The sequence below is a fragment of the Takifugu rubripes genome, chromosome 12, assembly GCF_901000725.2.
Source record: "Takifugu rubripes chromosome 12, fTakRub1.2, whole genome shotgun sequence".
Lineage (NCBI taxonomy): Eukaryota > Metazoa > Chordata > Actinopteri > Tetraodontiformes > Tetraodontidae > Takifugu > Takifugu rubripes.
Genome location: NC_042296.1, coordinates 6,959,700 through 6,983,245, shown reverse-complemented (window position 1 = coordinate 6,983,245; position 23,546 = coordinate 6,959,700). Strand labels below are relative to the sequence as shown.

The 23,546-nt window shown below is 53.0% G+C and overlaps 2 protein-coding genes and 1 long non-coding RNA gene across 8 annotated transcripts; 1 reads left to right on the top strand and 2 right to left on the bottom strand.

Annotated features, from left to right (window-relative positions):
• Positions 1 to 1,527: 1,527 nt before the first annotated feature.
• Positions 1,528 to 19,168, bottom strand: hivep3a (HIVEP zinc finger 3a). 6 transcript variants are annotated; one of them, XM_029845202.1, is made up of 7 exons: positions 12,053 to 12,192; positions 6,507 to 9,750; positions 5,617 to 6,419; positions 5,163 to 5,296; positions 4,331 to 4,467; positions 3,445 to 3,926; positions 1,528 to 2,716 (listed from the first exon to the last, which is right to left on the bottom strand). In XM_029845202.1, exons 2-7 carry the CDS (start codon positions 9,406 to 9,408, stop codon positions 2,375 to 2,377), a joined length of 4,800 nt encoding a protein of 1,599 aa, XP_029701062.1. In that variant the 5' UTR covers positions 9,409 to 9,750; positions 12,053 to 12,192; the 3' UTR covers positions 1,528 to 2,374. The 6 variants fall into 6 exon arrangements, with proteins under 6 accessions (XP_029701062.1, XP_011607468.2, XP_011607469.2 ...); XM_011609166.2 differs by lacking the exon at positions 12,053 to 12,192 and adding an exon at positions 18,456 to 19,168 and having other exon boundaries at positions 5,617 to 9,750; XM_011609167.2 differs by lacking the exon at positions 12,053 to 12,192 and adding an exon at positions 18,549 to 19,168 and having other exon boundaries at positions 5,617 to 9,750.
• On the top strand, positions 12,222 to 15,753 carry LOC115251748 (uncharacterized). The gene is made up of 3 exons (XR_003890270.1): positions 12,222 to 12,353; positions 14,767 to 14,931; positions 15,017 to 15,753. It is a non-coding gene; the product is annotated as an uncharacterized lncRNA (long non-coding RNA).
• Positions 19,169 to 19,963: 795 nt separating the features above from the next.
• On the bottom strand, positions 19,964 to 23,390 carry serinc2 (serine incorporator 2). The gene is made up of 10 exons (XM_003969073.3): positions 23,236 to 23,390; positions 22,213 to 22,374; positions 21,913 to 22,100; positions 21,748 to 21,827; positions 21,531 to 21,668; positions 21,287 to 21,456; positions 21,120 to 21,210; positions 20,886 to 21,045; positions 20,581 to 20,793; positions 19,964 to 20,499 (listed from the first exon to the last, which is right to left on the bottom strand). Exons 1-10 carry the CDS (start codon positions 23,272 to 23,274, stop codon positions 20,364 to 20,366), a joined length of 1,377 nt encoding a protein of 458 aa, XP_003969122.1. The 5' UTR covers positions 23,275 to 23,390; the 3' UTR covers positions 19,964 to 20,363.
• Positions 23,391 to 23,546: the final 156 nt, after the last annotated feature.

The window sequence follows — 23,546 nt, the reverse complement described above, 5'->3', positions numbered from 1 at the left end:
GAAGAGTGACTCACACTCTCCCTCTCTCTCACACACACACACACACACGCACGCACACACACACACACACACACACACACACACACACACACACACCAAACCCTCCATGAAAAGATGAAACATCGATAGCATCATCTGAGATCATCATCTCTGAGGTTCAATGGAAACTCTGACTCATTTTTTTCTTCAAATCACCAAATGTGTAACATCACACACGATCTTTGCAGCCACTTCAAAGCCATTCTTCATATAAGATCACACATTCCTAGAGTGCACAGTAACCTCAGAATCATAATCGTTCTGTTTTTGTAGGACATTTTCATAAACACTGATGTGGGTCCCCCCGTAGGTGTTAGCATTTTGCTCCTATGTGTTTCTACAGTAGCTCAGAATGGACAAGGTTAAATATAGTTTTTTTTTTTCAATGTTTCACAGCAGTTATAATCCATCAACTTTGGAGCAAGAGGTTAAAAGTTTAGCTGAAAGTTCCTCAACTTTATCCATGATAAAAGATTTAAATCTCATCATAAACTAGTTTATGTCAACTTTCATTTAAGATCACTGAAATCCCCTAAAGACCCCACAAAGATAGCAGGACAAACTTGTGTATAACTACAAGAAAGTAAACACCGATACCTTCGCCTTATGACGTCATCCCTCCTGAAGGCGGCTCTCTCCCGCCACCCAGCGGCCGCCTACGAAACAACCGCGGTGCCTTCATGAACAGAGGACAAAGAAGTTATGTGTTCTGTGCAATAATTAAATATCTGCGCTGTTGTTGAGAGAAGAGAGTGAAAAGTTTAGATGGATATTGGACGAAAAACAAAAATGAAAAATGATGTTTTGAGGTTGTTGGCGGTTAAACGTCGTGTTCTCACACAACCACCGGGTGGCGCCACAGTCCGCAGATTTCAGGTTTTCGTCGAAGTGCCTTGAATTTATGAATGAAATCAACGTGGGTAAAAAATAAAGTGCTGGAAAACAAGAGACATAATACCGAAAAAGAGATGCGGTTGGTGTTGTTCACTGAGCTGCTATTAAAGGTTAAAAAACAACAACAAATCTGATACTAACTTCAGCCGATAAGGACGTCTCTGCTCCTAAACTGGGATTTAAACTCCATAGTTACTCTTTCGGGGTAATAAAATTGCGAGCATTTCCTAACTGGTTTGATTACATTATCTTGCTTCGGTTATAATTGAATTTTATCATGTAAATTCCAGGTTAAAAATTTTCAAAATTCCCTCTAACAACGGAACATTTTTAAAAAGTCGTCTATTGGAGAGTTGCGATTAATTTATTCACTCAAAAAAAAATATTGAGCCCAACAAATGTCCATTTTGGGCTACCATAGCAACAGTAGCAGCACCAACGGAGGGGGACCGGGCTCAAAATGCACGTAAATATTACCCACCTGAATAATAACACAGTAATAAGAATCCGCGGGTCGTATTTGACGTTAAACTACTAAACAGATTTTACACGATGAACCATCGAAAACAAGGTTTCAATAAGCAAGTGACACAGTTTTAATATAAATCTGTAAAAATGAGCGTTTTAATGGTAAACATGAAAATGACAGTGATTGTATCAGTTAGAAAAAACAACACAAAAATACACGTATCTGTGAAAAAAAGGTAGCTACCGTACATGAAACAGGTTTCCTCTGAATATCAAATAGTCAGTGCACTGGAAAGGTCCGTCTGGAGCTCCTCTTCCCCGGTTTATTCCAAAACAAAAACAAACGGAGGATGATTGTTACCCTGCTTTTTTTTTTGCTTTTTTCCCCCCCCCAAGAAACACAAACGGAGACGAGGACGGAACGAAACCCACAAATAATAACAGCATCGGTAATAATCACAGCCTTCGAAAAAAAAGGACGCTTCCCATCACAATCTTGACGTAAAATTGCACTTCAAAATACTGGTGGGGGTGAATAAATATTTTTCCTACAGTACATGAACGCAGCGGTTCGGACTCCAGCCGTCCAGCCAGGGAAGGAACGGGGAAACGCCTTGAAACCTTGTTTTCATTCCAGTTGCTTTTGCATATAGTACAGAATTTGCATAATAGCACATAAATATATTGACACCGATGACATCAAACGAGAGGGTAAAAAAAGATTTACAAAACGTACTGCATATCTAACGTCTGTATATATTACTCTTGCGTAACAGCGTCATCCAGAAGCCGCGTCCAAGTGCTGTTGTTGCCCTCCGTCTCCGGACCAGCGGCTGGTTCCGAGGCCGGTTTGCACTGTCCCGTAGACTCTTCCTCCTCTCTGGGTCGGTTCCGGGAGCGAGGAGTCTATTTTTTGGCTTTGGGGTGGGAGTTGGGGGGGTTGGGGTGGAACGCAGGTCCGTGTGACCAGTGTTTACTTCCCTGGGCTGGGTTCTGCATGGTCCGGGGAAGCGGCCCGGCTCCCGGGCGAGGCGGCTCTGAGCGAATCCTGGCGCTGCAGCCGCAGAGGAGACCTGCGTTTGGGGGCGTCGCTGAATCTCCAGGAGGTGGCGGGGGGGTTAACCGACGGGCTGCTCACCAGGGTGTAGAGGGGCAGCAGCGAGCTGGGCTGGATCATGTGAATCCCCCCGATGGGAATGAGGACGCTGGGGGCCCTGCTGGGCCGCTGGGAGTGCAGGGGCAGGTGACGGAGGAGGTTGTCTGGCCCCCGCGTGCGCTGAGGGCCTATGTGGGCGGGGCCAACTTCATTTGCGCACTAAAACAACAAAGGAAATGGAGCTTTGGTGTTTGCTTCACTACATCTCACCATGTGAGTTAGCCTTCCCTGCTAATGAGCTACACATACATGCTGGGGGGGGAGGGGGGGGGGGGGGGGGGGGGGGGGGGGCATGAGTAGAAACATGGTGGTATGTGGACTCAACAGTGCCGTGGCGACAGGTATGAAAAGGTCGAGGGGGAGGAAGCAGTGAGGTTAAAGCCCTACGCAGCCATGACCTCGGCGCCCAGATGTTTACATCTGATTCTGGGATTGACCACATTGTTCACGCTGGTCTCCGCTGGTCGGCGGGCCGGGCAAAAGGCGCCGCGCGTGTTTGTCAGCTGCGGTCTATTATTTTAAGGTGCGGAGCCTCAGGACTGGTCTGACTGGGAGAAAACAAGAGCGCAGCCTTTCCCAATCATCGTGCACCTTCTAAAATAACCCGATGCATTCGGCTCTATCTGTATTTGTTCAACATGTTGACTTGCTGGGACCCGAGCGAGCCACACAGGATCGGCTCTGTGAGGCCCGGGTGGGTCTATTTAAGCCTGCGGGGGTAAACCCCCCCGAGCCATCGGGTCACAGGTGAGCGAAGGCTGCGGCTTTTGACCGACGGTAATTATACACGCGGCGTCGTGACGGACGGGCTGAAATGAAAACAATGGCGGGAGTCGGCAGGTAAAAAAGACTCGACACAGTTTAAGTCAGGCGCTGAAGGGACTCACCAGCCGAGTCGATGCCGCTCCGGCGCCGTGCAAACGGGCGCCACCTCTGGAGGCAGCGTCCCCCGGGGGGCCTGGAGGCACGGGCGGCTCCGGCATAAGGGCCGGGACGATGGGAGAAAGACCTGGAAATGGAGAAACTGGCCTGGACGTGGACGAGGAGAGAGGTGAGGGGGGCGTGGAGGTCCGGAGCGGCCCGGGAGATGGGCTACGAGGGGGTTTTTGAATGGTGGCGGGTGCGGTGCTCGGAGACGGGGAGCCTCCGGGGGACGATGAGGCATCCAGGCGTCTGCGGGCGAACAGGGCCCTCCTGACACTGGCCGAGCTCTTCTGGGCGGCGCCCCCTGCAGGCTGCGGGGCGCAGCGGTCCGGGCCAGGACGCCCGAGCTGTGAGGACCCGTGGGGACCTTCAGACGTGTTTTCACCGTCCACGCCATCACTTTTCTTCTGTTCCACGCCGCCTTCTGAAGGCCTTTCGCACATGCCTACACACAAGAATTTAAATATGTGCTTAGCCGACACGTTCTGCAGATCTTCTGCACTAGAATCCCCCCAAGAACCACAGCCCAGGCAGCACCGGACCCCCCCCCCCATCTGCTGTGTTAGCTTAGGTGTAAAAAAATGTGCTTATAATTAGCTTTAGGAGGAGCCCAGAGAGTATTAAGTATGAGGAAACTGTCGCATCCTGCCATTTTTGCACACAACTAACAAGAATATCCAGCAGGGCTCTCCTTACGATTGGGGGGGGGGGGGGGGGGGGGGGGGGGGGGGGGGGGGGGCTGTGGAAGGACCCATATGGCCAGTCAGCCTCTCAGCTGTCATTTGTGATGACAAAATATTCCCTTCGTCATAATAAATATGGTCATAGTGACGTGACAGAAGTCTCTACCTGGATTTGTCCCACCTGGGGGGGCTTCGTTCCCAGACACCTTCAGCCTCAGGTGTTCGGCAGCGCTTCCTATTGGGACTGTGGTGCTGACGCACCGAGAGGCGCCGGCTCCGGCCGCCGAGGGGTCCGGGTTTGATCTGCAGGTGTGTAGAGAGCAGAGAAGCTTGTTTAATGGTCCCAGCAACCATCAATACGGGCGTAGCCTGATACACAGGCGGTCGTCATCCAGCAGAGCTCCAGGTTTCTGCTACAGTGAGGACACGCTGGGCCCCGGGGCCCCCCATGCCTCAGAGCTGCCCACCCCCCATCCCAGTCCCCACCCCCATCCCAAAAAGACCAGAGGCTGAGTGAGAACAGTGTTAGAACCTTTGTGATATGCACCCTCGGCAGCTTGGAACCTTGGTCCTTCTACTCCTTCTGCTCCAGACAGACTGAGCAGAAGGTCAGAGGATGCGTCACCGGAAGGCGGCGGCGAGCATCAAACGTGAGTCACAACAGTGTTCAGATCGCTCCCAGACCCCCAACCGATCCAGAACCACCTGCACAATAGACACAATGCCTGGAAAAATGTTCCCCTGAACCGACCCCCAGCACAGAGCCGTCCTCCTGGTGGTGCTGATGGACTCTCTGCAGGTGCACAGGAAGCGAGACGGTTTCCTGGCTCCGGCGCCTCAACAGACGGTCTCAGCCAGGGTCTGAGCTGTCCAACATGGTGGACAGATTAACAGTTTCCACAGCGAAACGCAGTAGGCGAGGAGGGACATCGCGTTCGTTCTGTAAATAGTCGTTACGTCACCGGTTTGTGTTCCACGCCGAGCTGGATGGTACTCACCTCGTCTCAGAGATCAGCTGGATCTCCTCCTTGTCCTCCTCCTTCTGCTGGTTTGCTCTGCCCTGTCCTCCCACGGCTCCCAGCCCCTCCCTGGTTGCGTCCTGGGCTCTGCTGTAGGACTGGCTGGTGTAGACCTACACTCAAAAGAGACACGGGCAAATTCACCAACTCTGCTGCAGCAGAGGGACAAAGATCAGGAAGACTCGTTCAAATCGCCGCATAAACACAAACTTGGCACTGAAAAACTCAGTGGCTCCTCCTGGAGGTCAGGGCAGGAACTTTAAAGGTCTAATCTTGGAACGATCACACATTTTTCCTGCATTGTTTTCCTACTGAAGGTGACACCTGTGTGTAGCTTCCCTTCTCCAGGTGTAGAGCTGCAGCCACCACGCAGATATTCACAGATGTAAAGTTCATTTCTAGACCTGCAGACTGTTGTGAGTGTTGCAATTACCTCCCTCCTTTTGTCCTCCTGCTCCACGGACTCAGTGGTGCTGGCAGACATGGGGGACGTGGTGTAGATGGAGGTGCTGAGTCTCTGCTTGCAGTTCAGCAGTGCCAGGGCCGTTTTGCTGGAGAGGCCAGGCGGGTTGGGGTCATAGCCGGCTGTGGACCAGGACGAATAAACTGAAGGCTTCTGTTTATCCAGGGCGGAGGGGTTTGGTTTGGTGTAGTTCAAATAGCACCAGCTATTACATGTGCTGGGCAGCAGGCTGGGGAACGATGGGGCAACACCTGGGAGAGAAGGACAACTGCTGGCCAGACGGGACTGGATCTGCCCCTTCACTTCCTGATTGACTGTCTCCACAGAGGCATTGTCAAAACACCCCTCCCTCCGCTCGTCTTCGCCTTCTTTTACCCTTTTTTGCTGCTGCTGGGACTCAGAGTGGATTTCGATACTGCTTGAAGGGGAAAGCATGCGCTTGTTGCTCCCTGACCCAGATGTCCTCTGGTCAACAGACCTGCATTGTAGATCTGAGTCTAGGTCTTTGTAGTCTGGGGCTGGGAGAGCGGTACGTGGCAGGAGATCATCGCCCTTCTCTCGGGGCCTGGGGGCGGCCTGTGACAGTGTGGTGTAGATGGCACATGCTAAGGTGAGGGTGTCTGTTTGTAGCCGCACCGCTACTGCTGGAGACACAACTGGGTGAAGTAACTCCTGACTGGAGGTGATGCGAGGAGCCGACGGAGAAACGCTGGAGTCACACCCACGGACCTCTGAATAATCATCGCGGGGTAAAGGAATCTCCAGCTTCAACCCTGTAGACATGGGGAGATAATGAGCCCTGGCTGCCCCCGAGGATCCATGTGAGGAATGAGGCTGTGGTGTCTGAGGAGGGGCCTGACCTTTATGGATGTGCGACGCCTGTTCTTGCACAGGTTCCACGGATTTAAGGGACAGATGAGCACTGCCTGTCGAATGCAGCCCGAGTTCCCACTGAGAGGGGATCTCGTTGCTTTGTGATCCTCCTGTACTGGGCAGGAGGGGCTCACTGGTCACGGAAGCAGCAGGGGGTGGACTGCAGCGCAGTTCTGAAAACGGGCCTGTTGGCAAGGGTAAGCTTGGACTAACCCGTTCGGGGCTTCGATGGTTTGGTGCACGACCGCGCTCTTCCTCTTCGTCGTCAGGATCCATGACTGCAGTGTGGCGTATGAGAAGACATTTTCTTCTTTCCTTCCACCCAACTGCAGATCGTTCAGGGGACAAGCAACTGTAGTCAAAGGACTTGCTGCGGGTTTCGGTCAGGATGGTGCTCGATTGTGGGTCATGAGGGGCCTGTTCTGATGCCGAGCGCCTCATCTCTTTATACTGATGTACTCCAGGGACTGTCAGCATGTTCGGAGCTCTTGATTTCCTCACTGACGGGGATGTTGTGATCTCCATGTCGGGTCTGTTTGACTCTTCAAAGGATGTGGACCGACTGGACGCATAAGATGCGCTACTGTCCTGACTAGGGCTCCTGGGCAGGGACACGGAGTCAAAGCTGGACTCCCCAGAGGACTGAGCAACCTCAGCCAGACGTAAGCGCTTCTTCTTTGGAGGAAGTTTCTCAATAGGCAACTGGGACAGTGAAGGGCTCCTCTGTGGCCACTGAAACTCATCTGGTTTCTCTGACTGTTTCACTGTAGAAGGGGCTTCTATTGAAGAACCTGCGCTCATGCCGCAATCTTCTGTGACAAAGATTTCCGGAACCTGGACGCTGTGTTGACGGACTAACCTTCGGGTTGTTTTTGACGACTCCTGCTGAGGTGGTTTTTGATGGAGCAGGGGGGTTTCCTCGTGAGGTGGAGAACTTCTGCTCGCCTCAGTTGCTTGATTGTCACTGGACAAGGACTCTTGTTTCTCAAAGGAACTGGTGTGTTGAATAACTGAGCAGGTGTGAGGCGTTTGTCTTCTTGGGGCCCCATAGGCCACATCGTTTTCATCCGTGTGGTGTCCTGAAAAGACACCAGGAGAAGATGGGTCGTCAGATTCAAAACTCTCCTCTTTCCTCCTCTTGCGCAAGGCTGAAGCTCCTGCTCTGGCTGACTGGTTCGTTAACTGCGAGCACTTCATTTGACTAATGACCACCTCATTTCTGGGCTGAGGCACCTGACACAGGTTCTGCCTGTGCCTCTGAAAACCTTCCCAGTCTTTGCACCCAGTTCCGCAGGTTTCACACTCGTACAGACGTTCCCGCCCTTCCTTGTGATCGGGCACCCTGGTTGGACAGTCGGGATGAAACGGATGAGAACCTTCAGGGTCAAGTTCAGCACTGAGAGGGATTTCAATAGCCGGCTGTCGCTTCAGCATTCCATAACGGCGAGACGACAACCTTTCAGATGTTTGCTTTTCGTCGAAGGACTGGCTGGAGCGGAATTTACCGGAGCCACAACTGGAGGAGTCCAGCGAACTCTGGGCAGAGGGCATGGAATGACTTCTCACCAGAGGGGAGGGCGTTTTGTCGGCTGGTTTCTCCACGTTTAGAGATGAATGATGAAACTTTTCACAGGGGACTCCCATAGTGATGGATCCGCTGGTTTTAAATCCAAGATCCACAGCTTTGGGGGCCTGAATAAGTGTCCCTTTCATAGACAAAGACTTCAGAGACTCAGAACTATTCTTCTTGGACAGTGAGAACCGCCTGGGTTTTACCCGATCGATTTTACTGGTGTCTACCACGGCCTCATTGATGGTGATGAGTTTGGTGATATGGTCAATGACCTGCTTCTTGGGGACCGTGAAGGGGACGACCTTGTCCTCCTGGCCCTGGTGCTGCTGGTTCTGTTGCCGAGGCATTCTCTGTAGGTGTCCCAGACGTCCATACTTGCCAAGGATTATCTCTGCATAGCTTTTGACGCTCGTGTTTGCGGGGCTTTCCTGTGCCTGCTCTGTACTTTCTGAGCGAGAGAAGTATCCCGATTCGGTGCTGCCTTTACTCCCAGACGTTAGCAATGAGGCCTTTTCATCAGGCGAGTCTTGCAGGCCATGTTTCCCTCTGCTCAGACGCAGGGCCAGTCTTTTTTTCACAGCGCAGGAGTCTCCATTTCCACCGGTCCAGTTTTTGGAGCAGTCTATTTCCTGACTCTTGAGCGACGCCACGCCTTGTTTTTCTGTGTTGGTCAATGCTGACGACAACTGCTGGGTTTCATCTTCTGACTCCGTTGCCTGTTCCTCTAAAGATCTTGGCTCCCCTACGGCCAGACCTGCCTTTACCCTGTGTGTGTGGGATTTGCGATGCTTGTACAGGTTGCTCTTGGTCTTAAAGGAGAATCCACAGGGGCCACATGGGTAAGGTCTTTCACCCGTGTGTGAACGTATGTGTTTTTGTAGGACACTGGGCTTCGCACATGCACGGCCACAGTAAGTGCAGACATATTTGCCTGGCCGTTGAGGCTTGCGCTCCCGTTTCTGTTTCGGGGTCCCTTCCTGGGTAGTCTGGGTGGGACCCCCTGCTGAGGAAGGTGGGCCTTCTGGTGAAAAACCTGACGGTTCTGTTGCATTTGTTGCTTCATCTTTGTGTTCCGCCAAAGAGTCGGACTCGATACTCTGCCGCTGGTGCCTGAGACGTTTGCGCTCGGGATGCTGCCGCCGTGAATGTTTGGGCTGCTGGAGGGTGCCATGGGGTTTGGAGGAGCCGGCTTGCTGTTGCTGATGTGGTGGTGGGGGGGGAGGCTTTGACTGGCCTCTGGGATGAGACTCTGACGGGCAACGGCCTTGCCCTCCGGACTGCTCCCCTGTCGTCAGGCAACCTTGCGGGGCCTCCATAAAATGAAGATGCAGCCTCAGGTAGACCAGTGGGATGTGTCTGCCTGTATCAGGCTACAGAGTTCACACCAAATCATTAACCGGTAATGACTTTATAAGCAACTTATTCCCTCACAGCCGTCATAACCTCTTCTTAGGTTGCGCAAGTATTATTATTGATGGTCGTCGCCATCAGATGCAGAAAGAGGGTGTCAGGTGATAAAACCGGAACATGTCAGGCACCGCGGAGGAGGTCCTCTTCTCTGCTGACCTTGAGCCTCCCATCACGGAGCCCTCAGGAAGTGTGAGGAGCAGCTGACTCTGTTAAATGGCGTCCACTGTTTCTTCTTTCTTCAGGAAAATCTGCAAAAACAAGCAACTCTTGAAAGGCTCCTGCAAACAATTCACCACTGAGGCCGCAGACAACCCTCCAACCCTCCCCAAATATGGAATACTTCACGTTACATAATAACTGTATGTGTCATAACAAGCCGCTTTGACCTTCCCTGGCAGCTGAGCACCATGATCTGAATGGTTTATGTAATATTTAGGTATAAAAATATATCAGAATCAGCCGGAAACTGGATTCAGTTTAGTTCAGAAACCTTCTAATAACTGTAACTTGCAGAAATTAACTTATTAAATTTAAATTTAGGCATTTAAATGAGTCACATAAGGGACGCTGTGGTGACTCGGTGGAGATGCTGGAGAGACTTTTTCTGTGCCATCGTACTGAAACAGTAAACAAGGCATCCCACGCGCTGGCCAGCTGGTTTTGACACCCACGTTCTGGTGGAAGTCGGCAAAGCTGCTGGATCGTGTCCAAATTACAGACGAGGGTTTGATAAGCGTCTCCGGTCGTGGGAGGAAAAATACACCAGCAGTCGAAGCGTAGCTGTCCTCCAAAACCCAAAACCCGTGCCGGCACGCACCGCGGGTCTGAAGTGAATGTAGGTCGGACGGTCGTGCACAAGCAGGAAGAAGTTTTGGAGAAGAGCAAAAGATTTAAATCTTTTTTAAATCAAGCGACACGTCTGCTCGTTCACACTTGGTGGAATTTTCTTTTGCACCTCAGACAGTGTCAACGAAGCTAGCAGGATGACGTGTTGCTCATCTCCCTGGATGTGTGTTCTGGCTCTTGGGTGACTGTTGCGTGAGGTGTGAACCCTCCACCAGGTGGTCGAACTCCCCCTGTGAGGCATCTCCACCAGCCGGCTGTGAAACCCCGCAGGGGTGAGCTTAGGGAATGCAGGAGCTCAAACCTTTGGTGGCTCTCAGAAAGTGATTGGATGCTGCTTGAGACCTGGCCAGAATGTCAGCGGTGCCAGCGGTATCAACGGGTCACGTCACATCGTGCAAAATAAGGTTTCTCAAACGCTCACAAGGTGAGAGGACGGCGTATTAAACGGCTTTTCAAAAACCTCCTCAATTTCCTCTCCTCACACCAATGGGCACCCAGTGGTAGTTCCTATGGTAACGGCCCTAAACCATGCGGTAGCAGATGGAAGGAGAGCTGGAGGGCTAAATTTATCTTCCAGCATCCTCACCGGCAGGGGAGAGAGGGAGGCATGTAAAGGTGCCGTACTCCCAGAAGCTACAGCATTTTCAGGAGGAGGACGGTGCCCATCTCTGAAGAAAATCAATAATGTGAGAGCGATGAGCGCGTAACGCGTCGACGCTGTTGTTTCAGAGAAAACCGGGAGGAAAATGCACTGCAGCGTGCAAAAGGAAGGCAAAGGTTCTGTCCAATTTCTGAACAAGAAGCTCAGCAGACAGCAGGAAGGAAGCACCTGACCCAAACCCCTCAAAATCTCCAAAAACTGGCTTTTTTTTCTTTTACCACACATTCGCCACGTTCAATTCACAAATAAGCGCAGGGATCTAAAATGTTCCATTTATACAGCAAAAATGACAGATTCCAGCCCAAAACTGTCCGGCCCACGTTTGGGCTCATTAGCATCGACCGAATCACATGACCAAACGATGGTTAACGCACCACATTAGCATACACCAGGAAAACTACGACAGGAGCAGCTGAGGAGAGCAGATCAGACCAAAGTTCTGATTTAAAAACTTCAGAAGTGACGTCAGTGAGAGCGCTGGCAAACAAACAAACAAACAAACGCACCTTCATCAGAATCCTGAGTGTGGCGCTCCCGGGAGACAGAGGAGAACCTCTGGGAACCAGAGCATACGTAGCCAGTGTGTGTGTGTGTGTGTGTGTGTGTGTGTGTGTGTCCGCTACCCTGTCGACAGGAGCAAATGCCAAACAGGAGGTGGATGTACAGCACAGGGAGCTCATTCAGTCCCAGCCTGAGCTGCCATACGTACACGTCCCACGGACTCCCTCACTGTACGCACTCTCTTATTCATTCACACACTCTTGCTCTCTCACTCTCACACACACTCTCTCTCTCTCACACACACACACACACAGCCAGCCTCGCCGCACCGTCTTCACTGCAACAACAAACCTCCTCTCCTCTCTGCACAGGTCTCCACAGATGAATCCTGCATCTTCTCCGTCCTCCACTGATGGAGCAGCAATAACAAAGACCTGAATGAAAATCCCTCCATCCCTCCCTCCATCCCAAAATCCTCCCATCACCTCGCCCACGATGCACCGACGAGCATCGGCATCTCTTTCCCCTGGTTTGGTCTTTACCTGGTAGCAGGTGCTGGCGTCCTCCGCTGGTGAATGAGTGGAGAGAGAGAGAGAGAAAAGATGAATGAGAGTGACGGAGGGGCGATCGAGCCGCCGCTCTACGTGCACTGGGCTGAGAGCATGAGGAGTATGAATGAGGAGGAGGGACCTTCCCGGGGGTTATCTCCACCTCCTCCATCCACACATACTCCCACCCGCTCGGCCCTCCTCTGGGCCAGAATGGAGCGGCGGTTCCTTGTTCGGAAGTTGACGTAAGCCTGTTCCTTTTGGAGGCGGACTGCGCAGCTGGAAAAGCTAAGAGGTACGAGGGCACGGGGCGTATTTGGCATTTTAATCTGACTGGAGGCAGCGGGGGTGGGGGGGTGGAGGTTACTTCATATTTTAAAAAGACAGCTTCCCCATTCAGTTTTCATTTTCCAGAGCAGAGGGAGAGGAAAAATCCTGGAAAATCTGAGCCCCTCGTGGAACGAGAGCCCAGGCAGCTCGGACATCACCACCCCCCCCTTCCCAACACACACACACACACGCACACGCACACACACACTTTTTTCAGCACCACCAAAGCTTGTGGCCATGCGGAGCTCTGAGGGAATAGATGGTGGAGGGAGTCGGCCACTCATCTGGCCGGGTATCAAAGGGAGGGGGGGGGTGGAGGGTCCATCCTAGAGCCAGCAGGGTAACTCTGACTGGGGGTCCTGAGGTTTGGGAAGAGCTAAACAAACCATAAATAGTCTCCGCTGCAGCCATGATTCTGGGGCCAGTTGCTCTTCTAAAGACCCTTGTGGTGGAGGATCAAGGCTCTTCCAGAGAAGAAGAATAATGTCCTCTGAAATTGTTTTGATTTCCACAATGACGTCACAGGCTGCCAAAGGACCGCCTGTGACCGTTGGAGGATTTGATCTGAGCCTTTCTGGTTGTGCGTCACCCGTCTCATCATTTGGGAAATCGCCAGCGGTAATCTGCATCAGGGAGGACTTTAAAGGGACGGAGGCGGGGACCAGTGACCCCCCCCCCCCCCAGGTGCAACGCTGCAGACGCAAGGTCGAGGAAGAACCACCTGAGGGGGTTGATTGATCCAGGCCCAGTAGTGTGGCAGGAAAGAACCCGGACAGAAAAATAAACAGTCTCTCCGACCGGTTCTGCAGAATAGTCCGAATGGCTTGTCCAAGTCAGTTGGCGCTGTCTCTAGGGTCCAGGGGTATGCTACCCTCCTGGTTGTCCATCAGGCTGATGGACAGGACATTTAAAGACATCCTCTGCAGGTTGAAGACTTGCTAATACGCTAAGTGCTAAAATTTGAGCCCAGAATCAAAGGATCCAATGACATGAAAGATCTCCACCACAAACCGGGCCTTTCTGTCATTCCTCCGGCTAAAGAAATTAGCTGGGAATTTTTAGATCCTGATGGCTTTTAAAGATCTAAAGAGGGGACTTGTGGAGTTGAGATGATTCTGTTTACTATGGCTATTGCTGATACACCGGATAAACAAGTTATTTGTTATTTAGACTGTGCCACAACGCACTCTCAGAGGGGTAATCGCTGGTAAAAATAGTCCTGGTGGGTATTTAAGAGCAGAGGTCCGCTAACAAAAGGTCCATTTAGCTACACGCTGAAATCATATTTAGGACGGCGTCAAACTATAAGAGGAACAAGGAAATAAAGTACAAAGAGGCTTTTGTGCCAGCAAAGAGAAAACAGGATGAAAATAGAAGAAAGGCTAAATATGGGGGGGGGTGTGGCTATATTTGTCCCCACATCTTAATTTGGTTGTTTCTGTCAGTGTTTGTGGTTTCAGGGTGAGGCCGACCGACTGGAACTGGGATTCTGTTTGCAGAAACCGGCTCCCGTCAGGTGGACCTGCTGGGGAGGCGACGTTTGGATCTGTGCCGGCTGATACTCGCCCACACGGGGGGAGGGGGGGGCGCTGGCCAAGGAGAGGGACCAGGACAGGAGGGAACTGAATCTGTTACGTCAGCGATTATCAGATGCTTGCTGCAGCCTCGCTAGAGTGACATGGGTGGTTCAGTCCAAGAAATGTGCTTACTTGCTAGATTAGCACGAGTGGCTCCGCCCTCTGTCTTTGTTGACATTAGTCAGAAGGGCGTCCTCCTTATCGACGCCGGCTCTGTGGTCACCCTCAACCAGTTGTGGAAAATTCCACACGTAATACTGGTCCAGTGGGTAAATAAGCTGAAGGGGCAGAAAGAACTCAGTCTGGGCGTGGAGCCGGGCCGGCTCTGCCCTGATGCGGGTCGATGCTAACGCCGCGCGGCGCTCAATGATGCGTTCAATGCTAAACGGGCGACGGAGAGGAGTTTTGCTTTAATTGGTCCACAAAGACTCAGGGAGCGGCTCTTTCCATGGAAAACCTGGCTCCGATTTTCACCAGTGTGAAAGCAAACCTGCTCAGACCTGGAGGGGAGGTGACGCCGCCCCCCCCCCCCATGTTCCCGTCTCACCGTCAGACCGCCACGACTCCAAGAGTCTCCCCTACAGGGACCAAAAACGGGGATTCCATTCCAGAGTCAGCTGGAATGTTCTACCACGTAAAGCAGCGCGTCATTGTCTGACCCCCCCCTCAGTCATTGTCTGACCCCCCCCCCTCAGTCATTGTCTGACCCCCCCCCCCGTGACGGTGGCTGGCTGTGAGGTTTAGAGCGTGCAGTGAGTCAATGATCTGTTTTACGACCTGCCGGGTTTTCTGTGCTTACAGGAAGTGAGAAACGCCTTCGCCGCCATGGAAACTCCATCACGCAGGGACACAGCTGACGTTACATAAGAGGGTGACCTGAGGGCCCGCAGAGAACAGGTCCAGGACCGGTCCAGGAACAGGTCCAGGACCGGACTGCAGAGCAGTGTTTGTTGCTCTGCCCCTGTGGTGCGTTCGAGCGTCGCCTCCTTTCATCTGCTCCAGAGGTGAATGATGCAGCAGAAAGATAAAATCCACCTTTTCCCGTCCTCAGAAACGTCCCCAGGTTTGGTTCCGAGGCGACCGCGGCATCTTTTTAATGGCGGTTTGACCTCCTCCTCTGTGGGTCTCACAGAAACCTGGTCTCCACGGTGTGCGCTGGTGCGTAAAACCCCCCCGGTGGGCTGGTAAAAAGGTCAAAGAAGAGCCGTTGCATTTGCAGGATGGTTGACTGTTGCGTCTCTGGGGCCTCTGCTACCAACACACCTCCCCAGGAGCCGCCTGTTAGCAGCGATGCTAACAGTGGGGGGGGGCAGCTGAGGAGCCTTCTGCCCCCACAGCCTGGTCTCTCCACAGGCACCTCCGAGACCAGAGGCCCTTCCACCCACCGCCTCTAGGGGCACCAGCGCCATCCAACCCCTTCCAGGGGGCGAGTGGGGTGGGGGGGGGGGGGTGTCTGATGTTGCACACGTTGAAACAAGCGCTTGTTTTAATCCCCCAACACTTGACACCAAATCACTGAGCTCAGGAAACGGCACACACACACACACACACACACACACACACACACACACACACACACACACACACAGGCGACAGAGTCGAGTGTCTCCTCTTGTTAACAAGAGTCGCTCGCCGACAGAGAGAAAATCTGTTTGCTTACGGCAGTTTTGACATTAAAGCCGAGTCTCTGCAGTTGAGGGAAGTCCTGAAGATTAATGACCGGGGCCGCTGCGGGGTCCCCTACTGCCTGAATATCTGCGTGTGTGTGTGTGTGTGTGTGTGTGTGTGTGTGTGTGTGTGTGTGTGTGTGTGAGCGCGCACCCGCGAGCGACACGTCCTTAATCACCCCCGGGTTTTGCAGCAGGAAGCGGTGATTTATGACCTCTGTAGTCACTCACAGGGAAACAAACGCTGGTCTGCAGGTTGGGAGGCGAGAACGTGCACGTGGACGAGACCCGGTCCAACCGGAGAAGAACAAGTCCAGCATCACGCTCGGTAACCACGGCGAGCGCCGGTTTCCTGCCCCCGCGGAGATGGTCCGTGTGGTTCCACGAGACCCAGAGGAGAGCAGAGAGACCCGTTCTCCACGGCTGGACCTGGACATGGACCTGGACCTGGACCTGGACCTGAGCTGAGGAACCCCAGACAGCCTGTGTGACGTGTCCCCAGCCACACGTCATCAGCGAGACGTGCGCGTCCTCACATTTCACCTGCTACCAAGGACGATGTGACGAGCGGCGTGTGAGCGATGAGGCCCCGCCGGCACCTCCGTGAGGACGGAATGCATGAATGTCAATGTTGTCCGCTGCCCTTGGACGGACAGAGGAACCTTTGACGGGGCAAACGCCGAGCCCGCGTGCTGTGACGGAGCTAACCTGGGGTCCTGCCCACAGACCTCTGGTCCAAACCGGAGAACGCCAGAGAAAACCAGTCAAACCACGGTCAGACCGGAGACTAAACCCCGATGACATCAACGGGAGGATCATCAGCCTCCAGAGGACGTCGTGAACCCGCCTCCTTCCTCTGTCGTCCCTTTAAATGTCCCCACCGTGGGCCGCAGAGATGCATGAGGTCCGTTTTTCCTCCGCCGCCTCCAGAGTGATTGGTGGAGGCTGGTGGCGCCGGAAGCTGATTGGTGGGACACGGAGTGGCGGGCCGGTCCGTGTCCTGCGGATCCTCCCCGAAGGTGAAGGACAATGCTGGGAGGAGGAAGATGACAACAACCAAGACCGCCAGACCGTTCCTCAAGGCCCCAGGAGGAGGACACGTCCTCTGGAGGACAAATAATACTGCGACAAACATGGCGAAGGTTCCGGCCCAAAGGCCGCTAATGCTCCCTGTTGTGTTAGCATCGGTGTCGCTACATGCGGCAAATAAAGCCCAGCGGTCACCGTCAACACGTTAAGGAAAAACGTTAAAAGCGACATCTGGAAGTGGGCGTGGCTTATCCGGTGGCTACCAGTAGAGGGCGACAGACAACACAAGAGGCGACAGGAAATATTAAAGTTTCCAGGCCAATTCCTTGATTAAATGGCGTTATTTCACACCCAGAGGATCATTTTTGGTGGCCCAAAAGGCGCCGGGAGCTTTCGGGGAATCAGCTTATGGTAAATCTCTTAATAGAGCCTATTTGTCGGGAGGATGACGGGGAGCTCCCCCTGCTGTGGTGCTGCAGCAGCCGCCACATCTGTCCTCAGATGCCCTCTAATCCAGCAGGAGAGCCTCCACGCGCGGATCCCCCCCCCCCCCTTCATTAACGCGCTCGGAGTCCAACCTGCAGTCAGAACCGTCTGCCAAAACCCACCCCGACACGGGACGTTCCAGATTATCCCGAATCATTTAAGCCCTGTTGAGATTACGTAACGTTATCGGCGGTTTGATCCGCGCGCATCAGAGCAGAAACGCATGAAAGCGGGTCGACGCGTGGAGAAACGCTCCGGTTCTCAGGTGACGTCATGCGGGAACGTCCGAGCGCCTGATCCCGAACCAAATCCCATTCAGAAATTCACAAATTCGACCAGAAAACGCATGGAAGCGAGCTTTCTGTGGCAATTCCTGTTTGGAGCGGTTTCACGCGTCTAATAAAGGAATTCGTCTTTCCTAAATGGACTTAATCTGGCAAATGTGGACCGGTGGTTCTGAAATTGGTGCTTCGCGGAGCTTTGAGGCGATAACTGGGGAATAAAAGAGGCGGCACTTTGTGGACGATGGTTTCAAAAATCAGACGAGAATTACTTTATGTCATCCGTAAGAAATTGAAATAGTTTGCTCATGAATGGAGTTCGGTTCGATAAAAACCCAAATGCCGATGAAAACACCTGTGCACCACAGCGTCAGAGGGACCGTGTGAGGGGCCGCGGTCAGCGGGGGAAACGCAACGGCGACCCGGGCAACATTCCCAGCGAACAGGCGTCAGACTCCGGTGTTCCGAGGCAGCGCCACGAACCGAACCATGCAGTTCTGCCACTACCGAGGGCGTCAAGCTAACAGGAACAGCATAGCCGCCGAGCGAAGCCACTTCAAAATAAAAGCTGCCACGGATCAGGCGGCTGTTTTTTCGTAACATTCCTTCTACACCGTAGCTGTTTTTCATTTTAAAAGACGCACGTCGCCATCGCGCAGCTGTGACACGCGGCTAACGTGCACGTGTGGCCGCTTTTATCAGGCGAGGCCGAACGTCAGGCGCTTATTTTGAAAGCGGCATCGCTCCACTTCCTGTCTCATTGCGTCCGATCGCGCCTGGCTTGCCGCAGCCCGCCACATCCTCCTTCCCCTCACAGACAATGAATGGAGCCAGTTTAAGGAGCGGACGAGCCCAGGACCACTTCAGGTAGCCTAACGCCCTTCCGTCATGTCCGCCAACATCACTGCAGACGCCAGACAGACCCGCATCCTTAGAAATGCTAACGCTAGGCATCCCAACGCTAGCCACATTTACCACATCATCCCCAGCCCAAAGCGGGCAGGAATAAAAACATAAATAACAGTACCTGTCCGAGCGCACCTGGGTGGAATAGAGCAGCGGGCCGCGTGCTGATATTTCCCAGAAGAAGCCGCTGACACTGAGAACGAGCTTTAATTACCTGCAGGATGCTCAACTTCACTTCTCTGCGGTGCGGCCACCGCTTCTCCAGCTGCGTCAAGTGGTGCGACACCACAAAACAGGAAGTGTTCGCTGGCGCCTTTCAAAATAAAAGCTGGAAATGTCCCATCTTTGCTGGGGGAGGAAAAAGCAAAGTGCGAACGAATGCGGGCGATGCGTGTTCCGATGAGCGGGTGGAATAACTCGGTACCAACGCAGATTCAACGGGTTTCGGTCCGAGTACAGAGTTCTGATACCCAGGCATTAGACCGGAAATAGGCTGTTTTGTCGTGTTGAATCTGGAAATTGATGCACCACCTCACATAACCCACCACAGATGACCACATTTAGCCTAATTTACCTCAACACCTGATTCATCAAGTCTCTTGTCGCAGGTTTATGTTCACCATCACACCTTTCTCCGTGATGGTGAACTCACCCTCCTCCCTAATTCTTGCTTTGTCAACTAAAGCTGGACCGCAGCGTCCAGTAGCCACATCGGAGGCTCTCAAACCGCATTAGAAATCATTCTGATTCGTTGTCAGAACGCACAAACAGTTTTCCAGGGGACCCATCAGGAACCCTCAGGGATCCTCTTAGCTTGTTTGTGTGTGGTTGCCAGGTCCCCCCCCCCCCCCCCCCCCCCCAAACTCCCAGAGGAGGGTGATTACTGCTGCCGATGATGAAGGTTGCCCCTGGGGAAAAACCCCGGAATACCAATCAACAGCAGTCAGAGGAGAGCTCCCGACCAGCGCTTGATCCCGTAACTGGCTTATGCAACCAATCAGAGCTCCACTCTGGATTATGTAAGAGCATTAGGTGGCCCGCTGCTCACAGCTGGCCCAGGGACCAAGGTCGGCGTCACAACGGTCCCGCTCAAACGGCCACTTGGTGCACGCCGCCGCCGTCTGCAGAGGCGTGGGGCAGCGGGCCCAGGTCCCCGTCTGCTGCTGTCCCCGAGCGGCGTCTCCTCCCGAGCCGTCTTTGTCCCGTTGACCAAAAAACTGCCTCACTTCCATGGTCAAGGCTGCTGTCAATCATTGAGAGGACACGCCCCCTTCGCGCTGACCCGGAGGGGAAGAATCTGTGGAATCTGCATCCAGGTTAAAGTGGAAACTCTGGTTCTTCCACAGCGTGAATGTTGGGAGACAAAACTCAGTGATCTCATGATGATCATGTGAGGGGAACATTCCCTCTGCGTGGCTTCAGTGTGTGTGGATCCTCTACAGAAGAAACTCACGTTACCAGGGTCATCTGATGAACGGGGGGAGTCTAGAACTCCCTACTGATGTCAACACATCGCCCAGAACAAGACTGAGGCCAAACCTCCCAAAAAAAGCAACGTTTTTATACCTTAAAGAGATGTCGTGGTTAAGGCAAACTGGCCCGACAGCACCACCTGCTGGGGAAACGCTGCACTCATGAACAGACTTTTATTGATGAATAAACAAAAGGCAGCATCTTCTCACTGAAGTGCACAGTTGCATTAAAATGAGCCAGAGTAGAAAGTGTGCAAAATATAAAGACACCTTATAAAACTGGAATAAAGCCGTGCACCAAAAACAGACAGGAAGTACAAACATCAGTCCAAAAACTCTCTGAGATCAAATTAAAAGGTGAAAGTCAGGAAACAAAGTGGAACAGCGGTCGACGGCCACCAGGACCCATCTGTTAGTGTCGTCACGGCGTCCGCAGCTCCTGATTATCTTATTTATAACTAGACACACGATTACCTGAGCTGGAAAAACGGTTACAGGCTCCTAAAAGGCCGGGAGAACCCGTCCTGATGGACCGGGCCAAGCTTAAAGAGTTCTGCTCAGCTGAAGTCTCTGTTGGGCAGCACCAGCGGTGCCACCAGGGTCCAGGTGTAGAGGGCCAACCCGATCCAGCTGGAGCTGATCTTCACCCACACGGCCGGCATGGAGCTCACGCTCTGGTAGTCCGAGTCGGGCCTGCGGAGGAGAGACGGACGTCAGAGGGAATTCTGGGAGGAACCAGCTGAGACGGGGCAGAGAGGTTCGGAGCGGACGTACTTGTACCAGTTGGTGAGCGTCATCATGATGTAGAGGGAGGCCAGGAAGAGGCAGAAGTGGAAGAAGGAGTAGCTGTAGGTGACGCCCTCCTCCTCGTTGTCCACGGCCCGCCGGACCCCGTCCTCGCCCACCGTGGCCTCGGACACGGTCAGAACCTGGCCCTCCTCGGTCCGCATCAGCCTGTTCACCTGGGCGTTGGTGGAGGAGCGGATGCTGTGGAGGAGCGGAGCAGCAGACGCCATCAACGGGCCTCCGGAACCACCCGGGCCCAGAACCTTGCCCGCCTCATCTAGATATCTACGTACCTGGCGTAAAGCGTGCAGAACAGGAAGATGAGCAGTCCCACGATGCTCTGGGCGTCCCACCACTGCACACTCGGAGCCGGAGTGGGGGGAACCAGCCCTGGAGCCGGCGTTGCGGCGCCCGGCTGGACCAAGCTCAGCAGACTGGGGTTACACTTCCTGTCTGCGCTCGGGAACACAGAAAGCTCAACGTTCTGTCCTGGGGGGGTTCTGAGCGGGACAGCTGACTGGACTTACTGGGGTTGTTGGTCATGGCCGACCAGGTCACGTACATGACATAGAGGGAGATGATGGAGGCCTGGAGGAGACCGGAGCTGGGCTGGGCCTCCTGGGGGGGGTCAAAGCCGCGACGCTCGTCACGCATCGTCACGGGACAACAGAACAGGAAGTGACGTCACGCTCACCTGCACTTTGGGCAGGACGGCGATGACGGACACGGCGATGCAGAATATCAGGTTGAGGCTGATGAAGACCTTGTGCTCGGCGCAGTCGTCGGGTTGGGTGTAAAACACGTAGAAGAGCACGACGGCGGTGAAGGCCAGGATGTAGTTGAGCACGGTGACGGTGAGCAGAGCTGCGCAGGAAGCAGGAGTTTCAAACAGACGCCCTTGAGGAGCCTTTTATTCTGCACAATCTTTGCCTGCTCACCGCCCAACCAGCACTTCCTGTTTCCATCGTCGGCGTTCTGCAGCCAGGCCAGGTTCCAGGAATGGGCAAAGTCCACCAGCAGGATGAGCTGGATGATGATGAAGATGAAGGAGCCCACCACGCCAAAGTAATACCAGACTGGGGGCAGAGAGTCGGAGTCGCCCGTTACCGACCGGCAGAGGCGCTCGGGTCCAGAACGGGCTCGGCTCTCCCTTACCTGCGTTAAAGTCGCCGTCTGGGATGAAGAACGCTCCCACCGTGATGCCGACCAGCACCAGGAACTTGAAGAACCAGAAACTGAGACACATGAAAAGGGAGAGTGAGGGTGCAGTGCGCGAGGGTGTCCAGCAGGGGGCAGAAGACGTTCACGGCAGACACGAACCCGTTCTGGACCGCGGCCCTGGGGTCTTTGCTGCTGCGCACTCGGATCATGATGAGGGAGAAGAGGAAGAAGAAGCAGGCCATGGCGAAGCACATGCGGTACACCGACTTGTAGCCCACGATGATGTCACAGTTCACCTTGTTCTCTATCCCTGGTACACTGGTCCCTCCCACACAGAAGCCTGGAATCTAGAACCAGGGAACCACAGCCCGTGTTTACCCTTAGCTCGCGACTCAACCCAGACATGTGCGTCCGGCACCTCTGCTGGGGTCAAAGGTCGACCCCCCCCTCCCTCCTCACCTTCCTCAGATGCTCCTCCATGCCCGGGAGGATCATGATGACCGAAACCATTGTTCCCAGCAGCAGCAGGAAGGAGAAGGCCAGCCGGCTGACGGTGGAGTTGTACGCCGACGGGCAGCACGACGACAGGAGGCAGGAGGCCGAGCCGCACAAGCAGGAGGCCTGGAGAGGAAGACGAAGAGGAAGAGGAGCAAAGAGATTCTTATATGATAAAAGCCAGGCGGGAGCTCGGAGCTGGGGTTCTCATGCAACACTGTAAACAAGACAACACAGGATCTGTGTGTGTGTGTGTGTGTGTGTGGCAGATCCAATCAGCCATCCACAACTCTGCTGGGACGGATCCACATTCCCAGTTCAGACTGGCTGCAGCTGAGGATGTCATGTGTGTGTGTCCCAATATTCCCAGTTGACCCAGTAAGGATCTGGGACGCGCCTCCCTGAACCCGGAAGTGTGCGTGTTTTTAAAGAATAGAACTGCCAGCTGTTCCTATTCGGGTTAAAGTCTTCGTTAGAAGAGTTCTTCGACTGTAAGAACTCAAAGATGAAAACAGGAAAAAAAAAACTTCGTGAGGCTGAAACAATGTTTCATTTTACGCCAAATCCTGCTCGGAGAACTGGCGATTGTGTCCTTTCTTCCATATTTCACCGCATGAGATAAAACTTAAACTGAGTTTAAATGTCAGTTTATAGAACAAATACAGTTAAAGTTTAAAAAAAATAAATAAAACCGTTTAGAGCCAAGAATGACGTTTCCTACTGCCGACACATTAACAAACAGAAAGTCTTTGAAAAATAACCACTTTCTCATTTCTTTTAGTTATACTTCTATAATAAAATACACAACTTTGTTTATTTCGACTTCAGAAACTAGACTAAGTTAACGTGACTAAGTTAAGTTGGTATTCACGTGACGTCATGTCGACATCTTAAAGCCTAAACGTCGTTAAAATCAGAGAGGAAATAACAGGAAGTAAAAGCTGATAAACGGTGAGAGGACGGTGAATCCGGGGGATAAAGACTCACACAGCTGGCCAGAGAGCCGAGGGCCAAACAGGCGCCCATGTTTCTTCTGCTCAGCAAAATCCGACAAAAAGTCTCGAAAGCTGAAGAAGTTCTGCTGGAAAATGAGTCAAAATGGCGACGTCAAGGAAGTTTATTACTGCGGCCCTACTTCCTGCTGTCACCTTCAAAATAAAAGATGTGCGTCAGCTTCAACCTCGCATCCGTCATTTTTATGGGACAATCGTTAAAAAAAAACCCAAACGACCGACACAGTACGAATACTGTTTGAAATGCAAAAACGTTTGTTTTGACCTTCACGTTGTTGATACTCA

Bases quoted from the DNA above. Each gene is read 5' to 3' on its own strand.
- hivep3a (XM_011609166.2), bottom strand. From the start codon at position 9,408: ATGGAGGCCCCGCAAGGTTGCCTGACGACAGGGGAGCAGTCCGGAGGG. The intron at 4,468-5,162 runs GTGAGTACCATC...ACACACCTGCAG, and splicing joins CAGCTGATCTCTGAGACGAG to ATCAAACCCGGACCCCTCGG. The intron at 2,717-3,444 runs GTGAGTCCCTTC...TTGTTGTTTTAG, and splicing joins GAGCGGCATCGACTCGGCTG to TGCGCAAATGAAGTTGGCCC.
- serinc2 (XM_003969073.3), bottom strand. From the start codon at position 23,274: ATGGGCGCCTGTTTGGCCCTCGGCTCTCTGGCCAGCTGT. The intron at 22,375-23,235 runs GTGAGTCTTTAT...CTTCCTCTCCAG, and splicing joins TCGGCTCTCTGGCCAGCTGT to GCCTCCTGCTTGTGCGGCTC. The intron at 20,794-20,885 runs GTACGTAGATAT...GCTCCTCCACAG, and splicing joins TTCTGCACGCTTTACGCCAG to CATCCGCTCCTCCACCAACG.